The 19,414-nt window shown below is 58.0% G+C and overlaps 2 protein-coding genes across 3 annotated transcripts; both read left to right on the forward strand.

Moving 5' to 3' along the window:
* Window positions 1–7,767: 7,767 nt before the first annotated feature.
* On the forward strand, window positions 7,768–12,341 carry LCN15 (lipocalin 15). Of its 2 annotated transcripts, XM_033238776.1 has the most exons (7): window positions 7,768–7,895; window positions 8,279–8,418; window positions 8,505–8,575; window positions 8,820–8,930; window positions 9,660–9,761; window positions 10,100–10,160; window positions 12,190–12,341. In XM_033238776.1, the coding sequence occupies exons 1-6, from the start codon at window positions 7,800–7,802 to the stop codon at window positions 10,132–10,134; spliced, it is 555 nt and encodes a 184-aa protein (XP_033094667.1). In that variant the 5' UTR covers window positions 7,768–7,799; the 3' UTR covers window positions 10,135–10,160; window positions 12,190–12,341. The 2 variants fall into 2 exon arrangements, 1 of the variants encoding a protein (XP_033094667.1); XR_004443806.1 differs by lacking the exons at window positions 7,768–7,895; window positions 8,279–8,418; window positions 8,505–8,575; window positions 8,820–8,930; window positions 12,190–12,341 and adding an exon at window positions 9,069–9,183 and having other exon boundaries at window positions 10,100–10,139.
* Window positions 12,342–13,739: 1,398 nt separating this feature from the next.
* On the forward strand, window positions 13,740–17,614 carry LCN8 (lipocalin 8). Its single transcript, XM_033238777.1, has 7 exons — window positions 13,740–14,111; window positions 15,152–15,282; window positions 15,721–15,791; window positions 16,188–16,292; window positions 16,371–16,461; window positions 16,546–16,571; window positions 17,508–17,614. The coding sequence occupies exons 1-7, from the start codon at window positions 14,019–14,021 to the stop codon at window positions 17,612–17,614; spliced, it is 624 nt and encodes a 207-aa protein (XP_033094668.1). The 5' UTR covers window positions 13,740–14,018.
* Window positions 17,615–19,414: the final 1,800 nt, after the last annotated feature.

Consider the following 19,414-nt stretch of genomic DNA (forward strand, 5'->3'; position numbering starts at 1 on the left):
CTTTCACATGAAAGTCCAAGCCAGTCAGGTGATTCTTCTCTGCAGTTTTCAGGGTCTTAGCCTCCTTCCATCTTGCTGCTCTGACTTCCTTAGGGTGTAGCTTCCCCTCCGCCCCGAGAGTCCATCCTGTCTCCTGTCAGCCCGCAGGGAGAGGAGAAGGGGACAAGAGGGTACAAACCTTCCTTCCTCTAAAGGCAGCTGCTGTGCACCAGCCTCACCTCCCCTTTGGCCATAACCTGGTCACATGGCCACTGCTTGCTGCAAGGGATGCTGGGAAGTGTAGTCTTCATCCTGGATGCCAGTGCCCACATGGGTCACTCCTGAGGCTGAGAGGAGAGAGGACATGGGAGAGAGTTGCTGGTCTCCCCAACCCTGGGGTCAGGGTTGACTCCCTGGGTGATGATTGTTCTTGTGTGTTGACTGGGTCTACACATCAGTTCCACCATATTGTGTGTCTGTTCTGGTGAGGTCTGGATGATTCCAGGCCTGAGCAGGAGAAACCAGAAACAGGATTTGTTTTGTTTTGCTGAATCTAGGATCACATTGTTGCAGGAAGTAGCTGGCAGCTAATGATGGCTGTTGCTGGGGGATCTGCTGGCCTGTAAACCAGGGTGTCCATGTAGCTGCTTGGGCTTCCTTTCAACATGGCTTCCTTTGAGCAGTTGTACTTCTTATGTGCCAGTGGACTTCGAAGACACAGGAAGTAGCAGTTTCCAGCAGTTTCCAGGCCACTCCCTGAACTGGCACAGCATCCTTTCCACTGTATTCAGTTGGCCAAAGTATAACAGTGAAACAGAGAAGAACTAACATAACTCACTCTATTTGTGTTCAAGGGGCCTTTACCCATCCTGCAAGCAGGCTAGGATAGTTTCAGAGCACTGGGACAATACGCAAAAACAGTAATCATGTAGTTTTAAAAACAACTATCAATATCTTATTAAATATGCATAGGAGCATTGCGACCTGACCAAGGACAAAGAGGTTCCCAACCTCCTCAGACTCTTGCTGGTGCCCAGATGTCTGTGGTCTTTTTTTTTTTTTTTTGACAAGTTCTATCACCCAGGCTGGAGTGCAATGGTGCCATCTCGGCTCACTGCAACCTCCACCTCCTGGCCTCAATTCATCCTCCCACCTCAGTCTTCTGAGCAGCTGGGACTACAGGTGCACACCACCATGCTAGGCTAAGTTTTGTATTTTTTATAGAGACAGGGTTTTACCATGTTGCCCAGGCTGGTCTCTAACTCATGAGTTCAAGTGGTCCACCTGCCATGGCCTCCCAAAGTGCTGGGACTACACGTTTGAGCCACCACACCCAGACATAGGTCACCCCCCTCCCTTTTTTTTTTTTTCTTTTTTTGAGACAGTCTCACTCTATCGCCCAGGCTGGAGTGCAATGGCGCCATCTCAGCTCACTGTAACCTCTGCCTCCTGAGTTCAAGCAATACTCCTACCTCAGCCTCCAGAGTAGCTGGGAATACAGGCATGTGTCACTATGCCCGGCTAATTTCATATTTTTAGTAGAGACGGGGTTTCTCCATGTTGGTCAGGCTGGTCTCGAACTTCTGACCTCAGGTAATCTGCCCACCTTGGTCTCCCAAAGTGCTGGGATTACAGGCCTGAGCCACTGTGCCCTTCCTGTTACATTGTTTTCTAGATGGTGAGAGATGGGAATATGCAAATAGGCGATGAGCAGATCCTACCAGGACAGAGCTCTCATTCCAGCAGCCAGCGGGAAGCCCATAGCAAGCCTGGAACAATCGCCCCGTGGCCAGTACGTGGGTAGTAACTAGCAGCTGCCTTTCACTTTGACTCAGCTTCCTATGGGGCCCACCTGGAGACAGGCAAACACGCTCCCGGACAGTCCTGTGGATGCCCTGCGCATTCCCATTCTGTCATTCTTGGGGTCCTGATCCAGACGCTAGGAGAGGGTTCTTGGACCTTGTGCAAGAAAGAAGTTGGGGCAAGTCTATAAAGTGAAAGCAAGTTTGTTAAGAAAGTAAAGAAATAAGTTGGGTGCGGTGGCTCACGCCTGTAGTCTCAGCACTTTGGGAGGCCGAGGCAGGTGGATCACTTAAGGTCAGGAGCTCGAGACCAGCCTGGGCAACATGGTGAAACCCTGTCTCTACTAAAAAACCAAAAAGTAGCAGGGTGGCGGGCGCCTGTAATCCCAGCTACTCAGGAGGCTGAAGCAGGAGAATCCCTTGAACCGGGGAGGCGGAGGTTGCAGTGAGCTGAGATCAAACCACTGCACTCCAGCCTGGGCAACAGAGTGAGATTCAGTCTCCAAAAAAAAATTAAAAAAATAAATAGCCGGGCGCGGTGGCTCATGCCTGTAATCCCAGCACTTTGGGAGGCCGAGGCGGGCTGATCACGAGGTCAGGAGATCGAGACCATCCTGGCTAACACGGTGAAACCCCATCTCTACTAAAAAATACAAAAAATTAGCCAGGCGTGGTGGTGGGCACCTGTAGTCCCAGCTACTCGGGAGGCTGAGGCAGGAGAATGGCGTGAACCCGGGAGGCGGAGGTTGCAGTGAGCCGGGATCGCGCCACTGCACTCCAGCCTGGGCAACAGAGTGAGACCCTGTCTCAAAAAAAAAAAAAAAAAACCAAAATAAATAAATAAATAAAGATAAAAAAATTTATAGACAATGATTCAGAATTCGTGACTTCCTAATGATTTTATTTTAAGGATTATCACCAGAATAAAACGTTGACGATCTCTTTTTCCAATCCTGGCTCAGCGCTGACACACTTTCAGAAGGGACCAGCTCCTTCCCGAAGAAACGATGTACCCAGAGGCGGGTGGGGTGGGGGAAGCCCGGGCCCAGAGAGCAGAGCAGACTGCCCCCTGGTGGAAGGATGGAGGGATGCCACCAGCACGCGGAGGGGAGCCACGCCGCTGAGGCCACCTGAGAGATGAGGCTGCGCAGAGAAGGGGAGGGGGTGTGAGGCCCTAGTGCTGTCCTGCAGGTCAGGCCCCCTCAGCAGGGCAAAGAGAGAGAGGAGGTTTTTCTTCCTCCTCTGAGGGCAGAGGTGTTGGGTTAGGAAGTGCTTTTTTTTTTTTTTTTTCCTTTTTGTGGAGAACGGGGTCTCGCTATATTACCCAGGCAGGTCTCGAACTCCTGGGCTCAAGCTATCCTCCCGCCTCTGCCTCCCTGAGAGCTGGGATTACAGGCGTGAGCCACCGCGCCCGGCAGGAAGTGCTCCTAGGGGCAGGGTGCAGTGACAGGGGCCTGGGGCGTGGGGACCAGGCCTGGCCTGGGGGAGACAGATGGATGGCAGCCCTGGCTGACCGAAGCCATTGGGAATGTATTGGAAGACTATCTGAGCTCAGAGGATTAGCGGAGGCTGGAGAAACAAGCAGGTGGAGTCTGGAGCAGCTCTCGGGGCAGGAGTCAGGAGCCCAGCAAGAGCTCAAGGGGAAGATGTCTGAGCCTTGGGTGGCGGGGGGGGGGGGGGCAGTGCGTGGGGGGTGGGGTGGGAGAGGACTGAGCTCTGTGAAGGACCCCAGTTCACTATGTCAAAAAGGAAAAAAAGGCAGGGTGCGGTGGCTCACGCCTGTAATCCCAGCACTTTGGGAGGCCAAGGCGGGCAGATCACCTGAAGTCAGGAGTTTGAGACCAGCCTGACCAACATGGTGAAATCCTGTCTTTACTAAAAATGCAAAAAAAAAAAAAAAAAACTTAGAAAGGCGTAGTGGCTACTGTTATCTCAGATACTCGGGAGGCTGAGGCAGGAGAATCGCTTGAACCCGGGAGGCGGAGGTTGCAGTGAGCTGAGACTGCACCACTGTACTCCAGCCTGAGTGACAGAGCGAGACCCTGTCTCAAAAAAACAAAACAAAGCAAATAAATAGGGGCACACAGTTGTATGAGTTTAGACAGATGCAAATGGTCATGGAACCACTGCAGGCACAACAGAGCAGCTCCGGTGTCCAAAAAGCTTCCTCGAGGTCCCTTGTGGTCAATCACTGCCCGCCCCTCAGCCCCCGGAGCCACTGGGAAGCCCCTTGCCCTGTGGGCTCGCCTGTCCTAGAACGTCTTATAAAAGGAGCCATAGATTGCAGCCTTTTCCGCCTGGCTTCTGTCCCTCTGCAGGGTGCACCTGAGATTCAGCCACCTTCGTTCCTTTCACCCCCGAGTGTCCGTCACGTGCTGCCCTGCAGCCTGATCGCGCCCCCACGGAAGGGCATTTCCTTGTTCCAAGTTCTCAGTGACGATGAATGAAGTCCTTGTAAACAGACATGTTCAAGTTCGCTGTGAACATAGTTTTCTTTTTCTTTTTTTTTTTTTTTTGAGACGGAGTCTCGCTCTGTCGCCCAGGCTGGAGTGCAGTGGCCAGATCTCTGCTCGCTGCAAGCTCCGCCCCCTGGGTTTACGCCATTCTCCTGCCTCAACCTCCGGAGTAGCTGGGACTACAGGCGCCCGCCACCTCGCCCGGTTAGTTTTTTGTATTTTTAGTAGAGATGGGGTTTCCCCGCGTTAGCCAGGATGGTCTCGATCTCCTGACCTCGTGATCTGCTCGTCTCGGCTTCCCAAAGTGCTGGGATTACAGGCATGAGCCACCGCGCCCAGCCAATGAACACAGTTTTCATTTCTCCCGGGTAGAGAACTCCATAAGTAGGCCGGGCGCGGTGGCTCAAGCCTGTAATCCCAGCACTTTGGGAGGCCGAGACGGGCGGATCACAAGGTCAGGAGATCGAGACCATCCTGGCTAACATGGTGAAACCCCGTCTCTACTAAAAAATACAAAAAACTAGCCGGGCGAGGTGGCGGGCGCCTGTAGTCCCAGCTACTCGGGAGGCTGAGGCAGGAGAATGGCGGGAACCCGGGAGGCGGAGCTTGCAGTGAGCTGAGATCCGGCCACTGCACTCCAGCCTGGGCGACAGAGCGAGACTCCATTTCAAAAAAAAAAAAAAAAAAAAAAAAAAGAAAAAGAAAGAGAACTCCATAAGTAGGTAGGGTCATGGAATGTTTCACTGTGTGAGACTCTGCCAGGAAGTTTTCCAGTGTGGTCCTGTCTTGTGCATCCCACAGAGGATGAGAGTTCCGCTGACTCCCGGCCCTCACAGGCTGTAGGGATTGCGCGTGTTTCTGTGGAACGCCTTCCACGGTCTCCGAGGTGTGCAGAGCGGTTTCCAAAAGTTTCCAGGCTGCATCTTCCCACCAACTGATGCTCAGCGTATTCTCACCTCCCGTCTGGATGTTTTCTTTGGTGAAGTAACTTTTCAGATCTCTTGCCTGTCTTTTTATTTTTATTTATTTATTTTGAGACGGAGTTTTGCTCTTTCGCCCAGGTTGGAGGGCAATGGTGCCAGCTCGGCTCACTGCAACCTCCCCCCACCCACCCCGCTTCAGGTTCAAGCAAGTCTCCTGCCTCAGCCTCCCGAGTAGCTGGGACTACAGGCACCCGCCACCACGGCCAGCTAATTCTTGTATTTTTAGAGACAGGGTTTCACCATGTTGGCCAGGCTGGTCTCGAACTCCTGCCCTCAGGTGATCCACGTGCCTCGGCCTCCCAAATTGCAAGGATTAGAGGCATGAGCCACCGCTCCCGGCCTCTTTTATTTTTAATGGAGTGGCTTGTTTTCTTTTTACTGGGTCTTGGGAGTTCCTCATGGATGCTGGATTTCAGTCTCCTATCAGGTGTGTTTTGTAAATGTTTTCCTGCTGCATTCTTTTTTTTTTTTTTTTGAGACAGAGTCTGGCTCTGCCGCCCAGGCTGGAGTGCAGTGGCCGGATCTCAGCTCACTGCAAGCTCCGCCTCCCGGGTTCACGCCGTTCTCCTGCCTCAGCCTCCCGAGTAGCTGGGACTACAGGCGCTCGCCACCACGCCCGGCTAATTTTTTTGTATTTTTTAGTAGAGACGGGGTTTCACCGTGTTAGCCAGGATGGTCTCGATCTCCTGACCTCGTGATCCGCCCGTCTCGGCCTCCCAAAGTGCTGGGATTACAGGCTTGAGCCACCGCGCCCGGCTCCTGCTGCATTCTAACTGCTGACGCAGGTGAACTTGGCAGGGGCGTGGCTGGGAACTAGAACCCCCTGAAGCCCAGTGGAGGCTGCAAGCAGAAGCTCTCAGCTCCTTCCCTTCCCCGATGCTGGGGGCCGAGGCTCTTCCTCTGACCCTGCCCCCTTATGTCACCAGTGGAGGGTGTCCAGGTTCTTGGCATTTTGAACAAAGAATTGTACAAAACACACAAGCAAAGCAAGGAAAGAATGAAGCAACAAAAGCAGAGATTTATTGAAAATGAAAGCACTCTCTACAGGATGGGAGCAGGCAGAGCAAGCAGCTCAAGGGCCCCAGTTACAGAATGTTCTGGAGTTTCAATATCCTCTAGAGGTTTACCATTGGTTACTTGGTGATGCTCTATGTAAATGAAGAGGATGAAGTCAAAGTAATTTTCTCGGCTGAGCACGGCATCTCACGCCTATAATCCCAGCACTTTGGGAGGCTGAGGCGGGTGGATCACCTGAGATGGGGAGTTCAGGACCAGCCTGGCTAACATGGAGAAACCCCGTCTCTACTAAAAATACAAAATTAGCCAGGTGTGGTGGTGGGTGCCTGTAATCCCAGATAGTCAGGAGGCTGAGGCAGGCAAATCGCTTAAACCTGGGAGGCAGAGGCTGCAGAGAGCCAAGATCGCGCCACTGCACTCCAGCCTGGGCAACAATAATGAAACTCTGTCTCAAAAAAAAAAAAAAAAAACCAGTCATGTACTTGGTATGAGTCATATCTAAACCCTATGTAAACCCTATGTGAATGGAGAGGATGGAGTGAAGGTACAAAGTCATTCACGTTCCCATCATCATTGGTGTTTCCATTTGATTTGGTTCCAGGATATCCTTAGGCTCCCTGCTGTCTCCAGGTCCTCTTCTCCTGCCTCACTCTCACTCACTCCAGAGGACTGGCAGTGCTGGCTTCCCTGGCGGGACCCTCAACCCTGACCAGAGGTTTCTGGGTGGTGTGCTCTGAGGCCACCTGCTGCTCCTTGCCCAGTGTCCCTGGGTGCTCTGAGGGAACACAGAGAGGTCACTTGGGAGGTTCCGGCCTCTGCCAGCCTGCGGCGCCTTCCTGGCGTCATTGCCCCCCGCATGCTTACACAACCAGTGATAAGGTGGTATCCAATGCCGTAATCCTCCCCGGGGCTGGCCCAGCCCCATCTGGTCCCGTCTGGTCCCTGGCCTGCTTGCTGGAAGCCCAGCTGGGGGCTGCATCGGGGGTGGTGGGGGTCTGGAGTGAGGGGTGCCCAGGCCTCTCTCACAGTGTGGGGGCACAAGCTCTGCCCTGGACACTCTGCCAGTGTGACCCTACCACATGTTGGGGGTGAGAGAAGGGGGCTTTCTGGGTGGAGCAGGAGAGGGGCCTAGCCAGAGCAACCCCAGCCCAGCTGCCTGCAGCTGCACCCCAAGGGCCCTGGCTCAGCCGAGCCAGACAGGGTGTGGACAGAGGGGCTTGGGCATGAGTGCAGGTAAGCCAGGACAAGTCTCTGCTGTGGCTTGGCAGTGACCCCGTGATTGGTGACATGTCTGGCAGGCCTAGGGGACAAATCCTCAGCCCGGGTACGTCAGGCCAGAGCCTGGCTGTCTGGAGCCCTCCAGGAAATGCCCCCCGAGGCTGGGGGACACCAGAGTGATTGTACCAAACAATGGACAAGAGAGCTGGAATCAGAGCCAAAGTGCCTTCCGCTTCCATCTGCTCCGCCCAGGAGCAGGTGCACCCAGGTGGTGGCCTGGGCTATAAAGCTGGCCCCCTGGGGCTTGGGGACTCAGCACCAGGGGCTGGAAGGCAGGTGAGGGGATGACGTTGTTCCTGGTCGGCGCAATCCTGGCCCTTCTCTGGGCGCCCACGGCACAGGCTGAGATTCTGCTGCAGCCTGACTTCAATGCTGAAAAGGTACCAGGGGCCTCTGCTGTCCTGCGGTGGGTGGGAGCTGGGCCCCCGCCAGAGACAACGTGATAATTGTGACAACTGCCTTTCCTGGGGTGCTTGCTCTGTGCCCGGCCAGGCACGTGCTATAGACCCGCTCTGTGCTTAATCCTAAACCAACCCGTGAATGGATCATTACTGCACCCACTTCACAGCTGGGGAACTGAGGCTCACAGCTGCACTGTGACCTGCCCGAGATGAGTTCTTGTCCACCTGGGCTCAGCTCGCACCTGAAAGATGGCCACTCTGAGGCCCCTTGCCATGTTACTTCTGGGTTGTCCCCTGGGTCCCTGGGCAAGGAGGGCCCTGCTGACGGCTGTCCTGGCCTGTGGTGACTAAGTCCCTGGCAGTTCTCAGGCCTCTGGTACGTGGTCTCCATGGCATCTGACTGCAAGGTCTTCCTGGGCAAGAAAGACCACCTGTCTATGTCCACCAGGGCCGTCAGGCCCACAGAGGAGGGCGGCCTCCACGTCCACATGGAGTTCCCGGGGTGAGTTACTTGGGCTGGGCTGCCTGGGCTGGGCTGGGGGGCCGAGGTAGCTGGGGGCCATGAGTTAGCCAGCTGTGCACCCCCAGGACGGACGGCTGTAACCAGGTGGATGCCGAGTACCTGAAGGTGGGCTCCAAGGGACACTTCAGAGTCCCAGGTAGGTCCTGCTTCATCCGCCTTCAGGGGTGCTGGACGCCGCTTCTCTGGGGGTGATGTGGGGCTGACTTTCCACCAGGGCTCCAGCTGTCCATCCCAGTCTCCAGCCCCTGCCCGCCCCTCCCCGTCCCTCCTCTGTCCTCGGGGAACATGCTCACAGCCCAGCAGCAGGGGCAGGCATGGGTGGGGTCGGTGCCCGGCCCCATCCACTTCTCCAGCCTGATCGGCCGCCTGCCTCTCCGCAGCCTTGGGCTACCTGGACGTGCGCATCGTGGACACAGACTACAGCTCCTTCGCAGTCCTTTACAACTACAAGGAGCTGGAGGGGGCCCTCAGCACCATGGTCCAGCTCTACAGTGAGTGCCTGTCCCACCTCCCCCCACTGGCCCCTCCCCCACGCCTCACAGGCCCCGCCCCATCCGGTCTGCACCCCCCCCCCGCCCGCCGGCCCCGCCCCTTCTCACAGGCCCCACCCTCACCTCCTGGGGGGGTCCCCCCCTTTTAGGCCGAGTTTAGGCCCCACCTCCTCACCCCCAGGCCCTCCCCTTCTGGTGCTGCCCCATGCCCTCTCCTGCTGTGACCTCACACTCCTGGCCTGGCCAGGACCAGGTAGGGTGGGAGCTGGACTCCCGCGGTGCTTTGGCTGTGGAGGAGGTTGGCTGCGGGGGATCCCGCAGCGCGTGCTCCTCTCTGGACTTCTGAGAGTGGTGCCCCGCCCTTCCCTGCCTGGCCTCGCTGCCTGAGTTCCGGGGCTGGGGCTGAAGTTCTTCAACTCCTGCGGACTCCCCGGGTGGAGCGGACGGGGTTAGGCTGGAGGCCTCCGGGCTGCAGGGAAAGATGCTCAAGGGGGATTGGGGCCCATGAGGACAGCCAGACCACCCCAACCTCCCGGACACCTTGGTGTGAACTGGGGAAGGAGGCCCCAGGTTTCCTTCAGCCAGGCAGGAGCTTTATGCAGTGCACAACCTGCCCAACCCAGGGTGGCGGCCTTGCTGTCAGCCCTCAGGGAGGTGGACTAAGGCCAGGAGATCCCCTGCTGCACTCCTGTGAGCTGCTGGGTTCACAGTGACCTCTGCTCTGCCCAGGCCGGACCCAGGACGTGAGTCCCCAGGCTCTGAAGGCTTTCCAGGACTTCTACTCTACGCTGGGGCTCTCCGATGACATGATGGTCATGCTGCCCAAGTCAGGTACCCTGGCAAGCCCTGCCCTTCCCATGCCACCCCGTCTGGCCCTCCCCTCCCATGAGCCCACCCTTCCTTCCCCTCACAGCGCAGGCGGTGTGCGGGCAGCAGGGGGTCTTCTCTTCTAGGGGTGGGCTGGCAGCCCCTGCAGCCCCTCCCCCACCTCCCCCAGCACAGACTACCAGAGAGGCTTTGGGCAACGCTAGGAGGGAGGCTCTGGGCTCCAGTCACTGGGGATGGTGGAGCTGTCCAGTGGCCCTTGGTACCCAGGGGTTGGGGGCTGCAGGAAGCAAGGGCAGTCCTGGCCATCAGCATCTCACGGATGGATGTCTTCCTCCCCACAGACGCCTGCAGCCCTGAGAGCAAGGAGGCACCCTGACACCTCTGGAGCCCGGCCCTTCCCAGGTGGGTTCTCCAGGCCCTGCAGGGGCTGCCCTGGTTGCCTCTCCCCTCCCTATCGCAGCTTGACATCTGCTTGTGTCTGCCCCGTGCCCGTCCCGCTGTTTTGCTTCGCGACCCCATGCTTCAGGCCTCAGCTTAGACATCACCTCTCCCAGGAAGGCTCCCTTGACTTCCTAAGGTACCCATCACAGAGTATCACAAACGGGGTGACGTGAAACAGCAGAAGTTTGGCTGGGTGCAGTGGCTCACGCCTGTCATCCCAGCACTTTGGGAGGCCGAGGCAGGCAGATCACCTGAGGTCAGGAGTTCGAGACCAGCCTGACCAACATGGAGAAACCCTGTCTTTACTAAAAATACAGAATTTAGCTGGGTGTGGTGGTGCACGCCTGTAATCTCAGCTACCCGTGAGGCTGAGGCAGGAGAATCGCTTGAACCCAGGAGGCGGAGGTTGCGGTGAGCCGTGGTTGTGGTGAGCCAAGGTTGCAGTGAGCCGAGATTGCACCATTGCAGTCCAGCCTGGGTGACAAGAGAGAAACTCTGTCTCAACAAAACAAACAAACAAACAAAACCAGAAGAAGTTTATCTCTCCCAGTTCTGGAGGCCAGAAGTCCAAAATCAAGGTGTCCACAGGGCTGGTTCCTCTAGAGGCTCTGAGGGAGACTCCCTCCCGCGCTGCCCCCCAGCTCCCACGGCTGGGCGCTGTTCTGGGCGTTTGTTGGCCTGCGGAAGCATCAGCCCTGTCTCTGCCTCCATCCTCCCACGGCCACCTTCCTCCTGTGCGTCAGTGTCCAAACTTCCCTCCTAGTATCTGTGCTGCCGAAGCGAGTGCCCCACAGCCGTCTTCTTATGAGGATACCTGTCCTTGGATTTAGGGCCCGCTGTAAATGCAGGATGGTCTCATCTCCAGATTCTAAACTAATGGTATCTGCAAAGACCATTTCTAAATACGACCATGTTCGGAGGTTCCAGGTGGGCCTGAAGTTTTGGGGACACGATTCAATCCATGGCTCTGTGTCCCCACTGTGTCCAAACAACCCCTGGCTCCCTCCCCAGGGCAGGGTCCTGCTTTGGAATTGTGGGGGCTGTGTCTTCTCCCCCAGGGCCCAGGAGGGCAGACCACAGCCTTCTCGCGCAGTGCCCATCGCAGCCACATGTGGGTGGGGTCTTGGGGAGATCTCCCCCTCAGCCAGACGCCGGAGGACCGCTGGGTCCCTCGCCCAGGTTCACCACCAAGAATTTGGGCGCAACCACACATCACGTGTCTGACGTGACAGTCACCGGCGTCTGGAGGGACACTGGCCCTTCCTGGCATGGCGGGAGGAGGTGGGGGGCTCTGAGGCGGGGCTGTTTCTCCTTTCCACCGTGCTGCCGCTGCACTTCCTGCGTCTCTGCTCCTCTCCATGAGCTTCGCCTCCACTCCCAGGGTCCCCTTCCTGGATACTCGCCATCCTGCCTGGGGACACTGGAGCTGTCCAGCTTAGCACAAGTCTGCACCAAAGTCTCCCTGCACACACCCGCTGGGTTGGGAAACATGGGGGTCAACACCAAACCGCCCTTCTCCAGAAGGTTCTGTGAGCAGAACATGTGGCCCCATCCCCCCATGATCTTGAAGAAGCAGCTTTCGGGGTAGAGTGCCCCCCTGGGCCACCACGGGTGATCATGGAGGCTGTGGGTTCTGTGGTGGCTTCATGGACATTCCGGGGCTTTCTTGCCACGCTGGCCCCTTCACCAAGGACCAGGCAGAGGCCGTGGCTCGCTGCCACTCAGCCAGGGACTGGGCATGGGGCTGGGTCCCCCACCCCCGGGGAAGGTGGGGAGGTGTTGGAGCCAGGGTCGGCCTCTCACCTGGGGCCTGTGGGGCAGCAGTGGTAGCTGGCGTGTGTTTCCGGGTTTGCAGGAGTTTTGGGAGCAGAATGAGCTCTCCCTGGCCTGTCGGCGGTGGCTGTGGAAGAGTGATGCCCGGCTTGTGGGGAGCAGGAAGGGCGTTTGTCGCGGGAGTGAGTGATGGAGTCGCCGTGCATTTTCCATGCAGGTGGAGCCACGGCAGCAGGCGCCTTCGCCCCTGGAGTCGAGACCCACAGCCCTCGGGGACCACCCAGAGCCTCTCCATCCTCTGACCCCCGCCTGTGGGACGCCTCGTGGGATGCCTCTTTCTATTCAATAAACAGATGCTGCAGCCTCACAGCCCTCACCTCTTTGGAAATGCCCTGGGGGAGGGCACAGCGGGCCCCTGCCTGACCCCAGCACTGCTGGGGAGACTGAGGCAGGGAGGCAAGTGTGAGAGGGCCCTGGCCAAGGGAGCAGGAGGCAGGGGTGAGAGGCCCTGGGGAGGGGCAGGGGACGGGGTGAGGGGCCCTGGATGAGGGGGCAGGGGACAGGGGTGAGGGGGCACGGGGCAGGGGTGAGGGACCCTGGGTGAGGGGCCCTGGGGAAAGGCAGGAGGCAGGGGTGAGGGGCCCTGGGGAGAGGCAGGAGGCAGAGGTGAGGGGCCCTACGTGAGGGGGCAGGGGTGAGTGACCCTGGGTGAAGAGGCAGGGGACAGGGGTGAGGGACCCTGGGGAGGGGCAGGAGGCAGCAGCCACTCTTGGCCTGTGCGGGGGCTGAACCCACAGGAAGAATGGAGCATCCTGGCCCAGTCTCTATGGGTCTGCAGTGCTGTGGGGAACTGGGCACCCTGTGAAGAAGGTCCAGCTGCAGGAGGCTGGGGAGTAAGGCCCATTTGGGTTTTGTGCCCTCCCCCACACTGATGTGATTGTGGGCACCTGGTTTATACCCCTGGAAATGGGTCACAGTTGGGGCCAGGGGATTGCCAGCCAGCCTGGGCGCTCCACAGCCAACCTCATAGACATAGGTAGCTACCCTGTGTGCTCCTTGTTTCAAAGATCAAGAAACTGGCCCAGCGCGGTCGCTCACGCCTGTAATCCCAGCACTTTGGGAGGCTAAGGCAGACAGATCACCTGAGGTCAGAAGTGCCAGACCAGCCTGGCCAACATGGCAAAACCCTGTCTCTACTAAAAATACAAGACAGCTGAGTGTGGTGGTGTACGCCTGTAATCCCAGCTACTCAGGAGGCTGAGGCAGGGAGAATTGCTTGAACCCAGGAGGCAGAGGTTGCAGTGAGCCAAGATCATACAACTGCACTCCAGCCTGGGCGATGGAGCAAGACTCTGTCTCAAAAAAAAAAAAAAAAAAAAATCAAGAAACTGAGGCACAGAAGGGTTGGGTAACTTATCCAAGGCTGCACAGCCCGGTAGAGGCCAGACTGGCTGCAAGCCTGGGTGATCAGGCTCCAGGGCCGGGCTCCGCACTGGCCCTGGGTGATGTCTGGCGCAGCAGAGGCCCTCCCCACTGTCACTCTGGTCACTGGCACTGTGCCTCTGGCCTCCGGAGCTCTGACTACCCACTGTGTCTGGCGCACATTTCAAAGGGCCGGGTGTGGGGTGGCACAGGAAGGTGCTGGAGGCTCTGGTCCGTTGCCCGTCAGTGCCCACGGCCCTCACAGGGCAGGCCTGAATGAGCCCAAAAGAACAAGTGTCCTGTGGGGTAAGGGGGGGTCACTGAGCCCCAGGTGGTGTGGGTGGAGCTCCTCCTCCTCTCAGGCCCCCAGACAGCCCCAACAGCATCCACTGCTGTCCACACACCAGGAGGGTGGCCGGGCAGGCTGCTTTCTAGGCCAGGCTAACCCCTGCGGTGGGCGTGGGTGGCACTAGGGCCGGATGATGCTTGTGCAGAAATCCAAGTCTGAGCAGCCAGCAGCTAAGCTGTCCTGATGACGTTCCTGGGTGAGCGCACGAGCCTGTGCTGTCTGTATATAGTCGGCCCAGGCTGTGCAGCAGAGGAGCCCAGAGCCCGGACCCCGCCATGGAGGCCAGGCTGCCGTGCACCATCCTGGGTGTCCTTGTGGTGCTCTGGGCGCAGGTGGCAGCAGCCATGGTGGAACTGGACTGGCAGAAGGTGGCTTATCCTTCTTCGTTGGTGGGGCTCCTCCTACACCCCCAGCCCCGCGGGCTCAGGGAAGGAGGCCTCTCCTGGTGTGGGGAGCTCGTGGGGACGCTGGTGCCTGGCTAGACACTTCCTGTTAGTGGCATTTTCTTTTCTGTTGAGTCTGTGTCGGCTGCTGGGCCAGGCACACATTGGCAGGCCCAAAGAAGGTAGCTGCTAGAGACGAAGATTCTTTCCTCCCGAAAATGACTGGGTTTTGTTTTTTGTTGTTGTTGTTGTTGTTGTTGTTTTGAGACAGAGTCTCGCTCTCTCACCCAGGCTGGAATGCAGTGGTGCAATCTCAGCTCACTGCAAGCTCCATCTCCTGGGCTCACGCCATTCTTCTGCCTCAGCCTCCCAAGTAGCTGGGACTACAGGCGCCTGCCACCACGCCTGGCTAATTTTTTTGCATTTTTAGTAGAGATGGGGTTTCATTGTGTTGGCCAGGATGGTCTCGATCTCCTGACCTGGTGATCCGCCTGCCTCAGCCTCCCAAAGTGCTGGGATTACAGGCGTGAGCCACCGTGCCCAGCCAAATGATCGGGTTTTTAAAAGTCTCAGTGGAAGTCCCGGTTCTGGGCAGGTTGCTGAGGGCAGGAGGCCCCTCCCCGGCGTGGCTGGCAGGCTGGTGAGCTGTGCTACCCAAGCCACCCCGTTCCCTGCCGTTTCTCACTCCGCCGCACCCTGCGGGCTTTCTTTTCCAGGCCCCTGCTCCTGGGTCCTGCCCCCGAGATCAGGCAGGGCCTGTGGTTCCTCCCCAAATGCCCCGGAAGCCCCAGGGCCTGTTCGGTAGCTCTAGATGGCCTGGTGGGGAGGAGCCGCCCTGTCGGCGTTGCTGTCTGATGGCTCGAAGGGACCCCTTGGAAGGACACACACCTGGGGACAGCTGGGCTCACAGATGCCATCTCCTGGCCTGTCAGAGCCCAGCAGGCCCCTGCCCGGGGGTTGGTGGAAGGCCCCTGGGGGTCTCAGACCCACTGCTCAGGTCATGGCCAGGCTCCACATCTCTCTAGATTGGAGGATTCTGGCGGGAAGTCGGTGTGGCCTCCTATCAAAGTCTGGTGCTGATGGCCCCAAAGCGAGTGGAGGGCTTGTTCCTCACCTTGAGCGGGAGTAACCTGACCGTGAAGGTCGCATATAACAGGTAAGAGGCCTGGGGGCTGCTGGAGAGGAAGAGGCATGCATGGCCGGGGACTGGGCATGGGCCGCTGCACCCACTGCAGCATGGGGTCTGGGTTGAGTGCTGTCCTGCCGGTGAGCCAGCCCTTCCTTTGCCCACCTGCCTGGGCCCTCGACTCCCAGGCTCCTGGATCTGAATTTTCTCCCAAATGTAAGCATAGTGTTTTAATGAAGTCCCGTGAGCTTATAAGGAAGGAAAAGGGGCGTGTGGCAGGTGGCTGGCTGGAGGGAACAGAGCCCCCAGGGGAAGGCCGGTGTAGCCCCCACCTGGCACATTCCCCACCTCATCCTGCTCCAGGCCCTGCCTGTGCCCTTCCTAAAGACTAGGCCCCACTCCGGGAAGGAGCCCAGCAGGTGGGACACAGGCTGGCATTTTCCTGATGGGCACTTTGCTGCCTTTCAGCTCAGGAAGCTGTGAGATAGAGAGGATTGTGGGCTCAGAAATAGACACTACAGGAAAATTTGCTTTTCCTGGTAAGTGCAGTTGCCCTGTCATGGCAAGTGGAGCCCAGCTGTGCACACAGCTAGGCCTTATTGTTCCCCATGCTGTTCCCTGCACTGTTCCCCATGCTGTTTCCTGCACTGTTCCCCATGCTGTTCCCTGCACTTTTCTCTGTGCCGTTCCCCATGCTGTTCCCTGCACAGTTCCCTGCACTGTTCCCAATGCTGCTCCCTGCACATTTCGTGCCCCAGTCCTTCCCATTCTTCCACCAACACATTGGATCATCCTTCAAAAGCTTCTGTAGTGTCCCCAACCACTCAAGTGCCGGGATTGGGTGGGGGCAGGATGGAGTTAGACCCTGCAGACCCTGGCCTTCGAGGTCCATCCCCCTCAGAGGTCTCCCCCAACGCCATGGCCGGCTCCTGAAGGCCACAGAGAGATCCACGTGCTGGACACCGACTACGAGGGCTATGCCATCCTGCGGGTGTCTCTGATGTGGCGGGGCAGGAGCTTTCACGTCCTCAAGTACTTCAGTAAGCTTGGCCCTGGGGGGCTCTGCCCAGCTGCTGTCCTCCCAGGGACTGCCCACCCAGCCCCCCTGTGCCCCACAGCTCGGAGCCTGGAGGATGAGGACCAGCTGGGGTTCCGGAGGTTGTCGGGAGCTGACAGCAGACACTGGTCTCTACCTGGCGGCCCGGCCTGGTGAGCCCAGGGTCCTTGGGGTGGAGGCTGGGCTGGGCCCTGTGGGTTGGCTCTGCAGCTCCTCACGCTGGCCTTATCACGCAGGGCGGTGTGCCGAGCTTCTGAAGGAGGTGAGCCTGACCCCCGACCCTGGCCTGCGCTGAAGTCCCTGGGCCCCTGGCCCAGTCCCTGGCCCTGTCAGGAGACCCCCGTGGCTCCACCTTCCAGCCCTGGGGTGGGGCCTGTTCACCCCTTCCTGTGAACAGGAGCCTGAACACCACTGGTGGGCAGCCCCAGAGATGAGTCTGTCTCCTGGTTTGGAAAGAGCTGGAGCCTCCAGGGTGGTGACCTTAGGCTGCTGGGCAGGGACCCTGGGAGGCTGGGGTCATGGGGTGCAGAGCTGGGTTGGGCAGGCGAGCAGAAATGGCGCCTTTTGGCCGGGCGCGGTGGCTCAAGCCTGTAATCCCAGCACTTTGGGAGGCTGAGACGGGCAGATCACGAGGTCAGGAGATCGAGACCATCCTGGCTAACATGGTGAAACCCCGTCTGTACTAAAAAAATACAAAAAACTAGCCGGGCGAGGTGGCGGGCACCTGTAGTCCCAGCTACATGAGAGGCTGAGGCAGGAGAATGGCCTAGACCCGGGAGGCAGAGCTTGCAGTGATCTGAGCTCTGGCCACTGCACTCCAGCCTGGGCGACAGAGGGAGACTCTGTCTCAAAAAAAAAAAAAAAAAAAAAAAAAAAGAAATGGCGCCTTTTCTTCGGTGTTCCGTGCACGACTGCTGGCTGCTTCTGTCCCTGAAGGTCCTGTTGGGGGCGGGACACAGGTCCTGCCTCAGGGTCCTATGTCGGGCACTGCAAGAACCCAGAGTCTCCCTCACCTCACTTTGTCTTGGCCCTAGAGGTTGGGACTGTTACCCCACTTTGCAGATTGAGAAGGCACTCAGGGAGCTGAGTGCTTTGCCCAAAGCCAGGCAGCTAGGACAGAAGCTCCCGACACGTGGCCCTCATCACTGCCCCATGGGGCCTGCACACGGGCCTGAGCCCCCACACTTTTGTGTCGCAGGAGCTGATTTAATGGAGTTTCTGCCTCAGACCACGATGCTCGGAGTCCCCGCCCACCCCAGCCCCTCCTGGGCACCTTGCCCACCGGGTCACCTGCACTTGCTCTGAATAAACTGTGATGTCTAGCCACTGCCTGGTGTGTCTTTCTGGAGAGCCAATGGGTGACAGGTGTGGGGGGACGTGCCTGCCTCAGGTCTGGCAATAGGAGGTGTGTTTTCTGTGGCTACTGGACAAACAGCATGGTTCACGTACAAGGCAGCAGCCCCTGCCCTCCTGCCCTGCCAGGGTCGTGGTCAGGCTGCCCCAGGGTGTAGACCAGAGACAGAAACAGGGCTCCTGGTGGAGTCTCAGCAGGTGTCTCAAATGCATGGAGGCCACACCCCTCCTGCCTGCATCCTCCATGGCTCCCCACTGCCCAGGACTCTAGGCTCGTGGCCTGTGCCCAAGACCCTACCTGATGGGTCTTGCTTCCGGCCTCCCTGGATCCCCAGCTGCCCAGCCCCGCTTAGTGTCCAGTTCCACAGTGGGCTCTCACCCTGTGGCCTGGGCTGCCGCCAGCCGACTGCATGTCTTTCTCTTCCCGCCTGAACTGGGACATGGGAAGAGCAAGGAAAGTGGCAGGTGTCAGCCTGGAGGTTCTGCGCCCAGGCCCCTGGGGATCAACCGGTCCCCCACATACGCAGGTGAGACAACCCAGGGCTTATGAGGGTGGCTGCCTCGTGGGGGCGGCGGAAAGTGATATCTGAGGTTGAATGGTGCCAGGGGCCGTGGGGGGAACCACCCAATTCGGGGAACCTCGCCAGCCCCCAGCATCGACTGGGACACCAGAAAGGCCCTTCTAGGAACAAGGACTGCACCCTAGATGCGCCTCAAATCCAGAATCGTGCCCCCCGAGAGCCACAGGAGGGACATGTAGAGACTGCATTCTGACAAGTTAGGGGCTCCGGGGAAACAGCGGTGACTTTGCGCAGCTGTGCCCGGCTGAGGCCCACAGGTTCAACGAGCTTAGCCTGGACTTGGATTTCCTGCCGGAGGGGCTGTCACTCTTGCTGTCTGCTCAGGCTCCTGTAACAAAATACCTCAGATCGGCACCTTAAACAACAGGAGAGTATTTCCTCACCGTTCTGGAGGGTGGAAGTCCAAGATTAAGGTGCCAGAAAATGCAGTTTCTGGTGAGGGTTCCTGCCCACTTGCAGAAGGCAGCCCCTCACTGCGTCCTCTCCTGGTGGGGAGCGCTCTCTGGTTGCCTCTTTCTCCCCTATTAAGGACACCAGCCCTGTTAACTTAGGGCCACACCCTTTGACCTCACTTAATCTCGATCACCTCCTAAGAGTCCCATCTCTTGAAACAGTGACCATGGGATCCAGGGCTTCAACGCAGGAATTTTGGGAGGACACAATTCATCCCAGAACAAAAGTCAGTTTAGACGGTGACAGTAGATGCAGGGCTGCCATCATCAACAACGTCCTGCCCAAAAGTCACTGGACGTCCAAAGACACAGAAAAATATGACCTATGTTAAAAAAAAAAAAAAAAAAAAGGCCGGGCGTGGTGGCTCAAGCCTATAATCCCAGCACTTTGGGAGGCCGAGACTGGCGGCTCACTAGGTCAGGAGATCGAGACCATCCTGGCTAACATGGTGAAACCCCGTCTCTACTAAAAAATACAAAAAACTAGCTGGGCGAGGTGGCGGGCGCCTGTAGTCCCAGCTACTCGGGAGGCTGAGGCAGGAGAATGGCGTAAACCCGGGGGAGGCGGAGCTTGCAGTGAGCTGAGATCCGGCCACTGCACTCCAGCCCGGGAGACAGAGCGAGACTCCGTCTCGCCCCCCGCCCCCCCAAAAAAAAGAAGAAGAAGAAAAAAAAGTTACTAAAAACTGACACCGAGAAGACCCAAAGTTGTATTCAGA

The sequence above is a fragment of the Trachypithecus francoisi genome, unplaced genomic scaffold, assembly GCF_009764315.1.
Source record: "Trachypithecus francoisi isolate TF-2019V2 unplaced genomic scaffold, Tfra_2.0 Lachesis_group16, whole genome shotgun sequence".
In the NCBI taxonomy this organism is placed as follows: Eukaryota; Metazoa; Chordata; class Mammalia; order Primates; family Cercopithecidae; genus Trachypithecus; species Trachypithecus francoisi.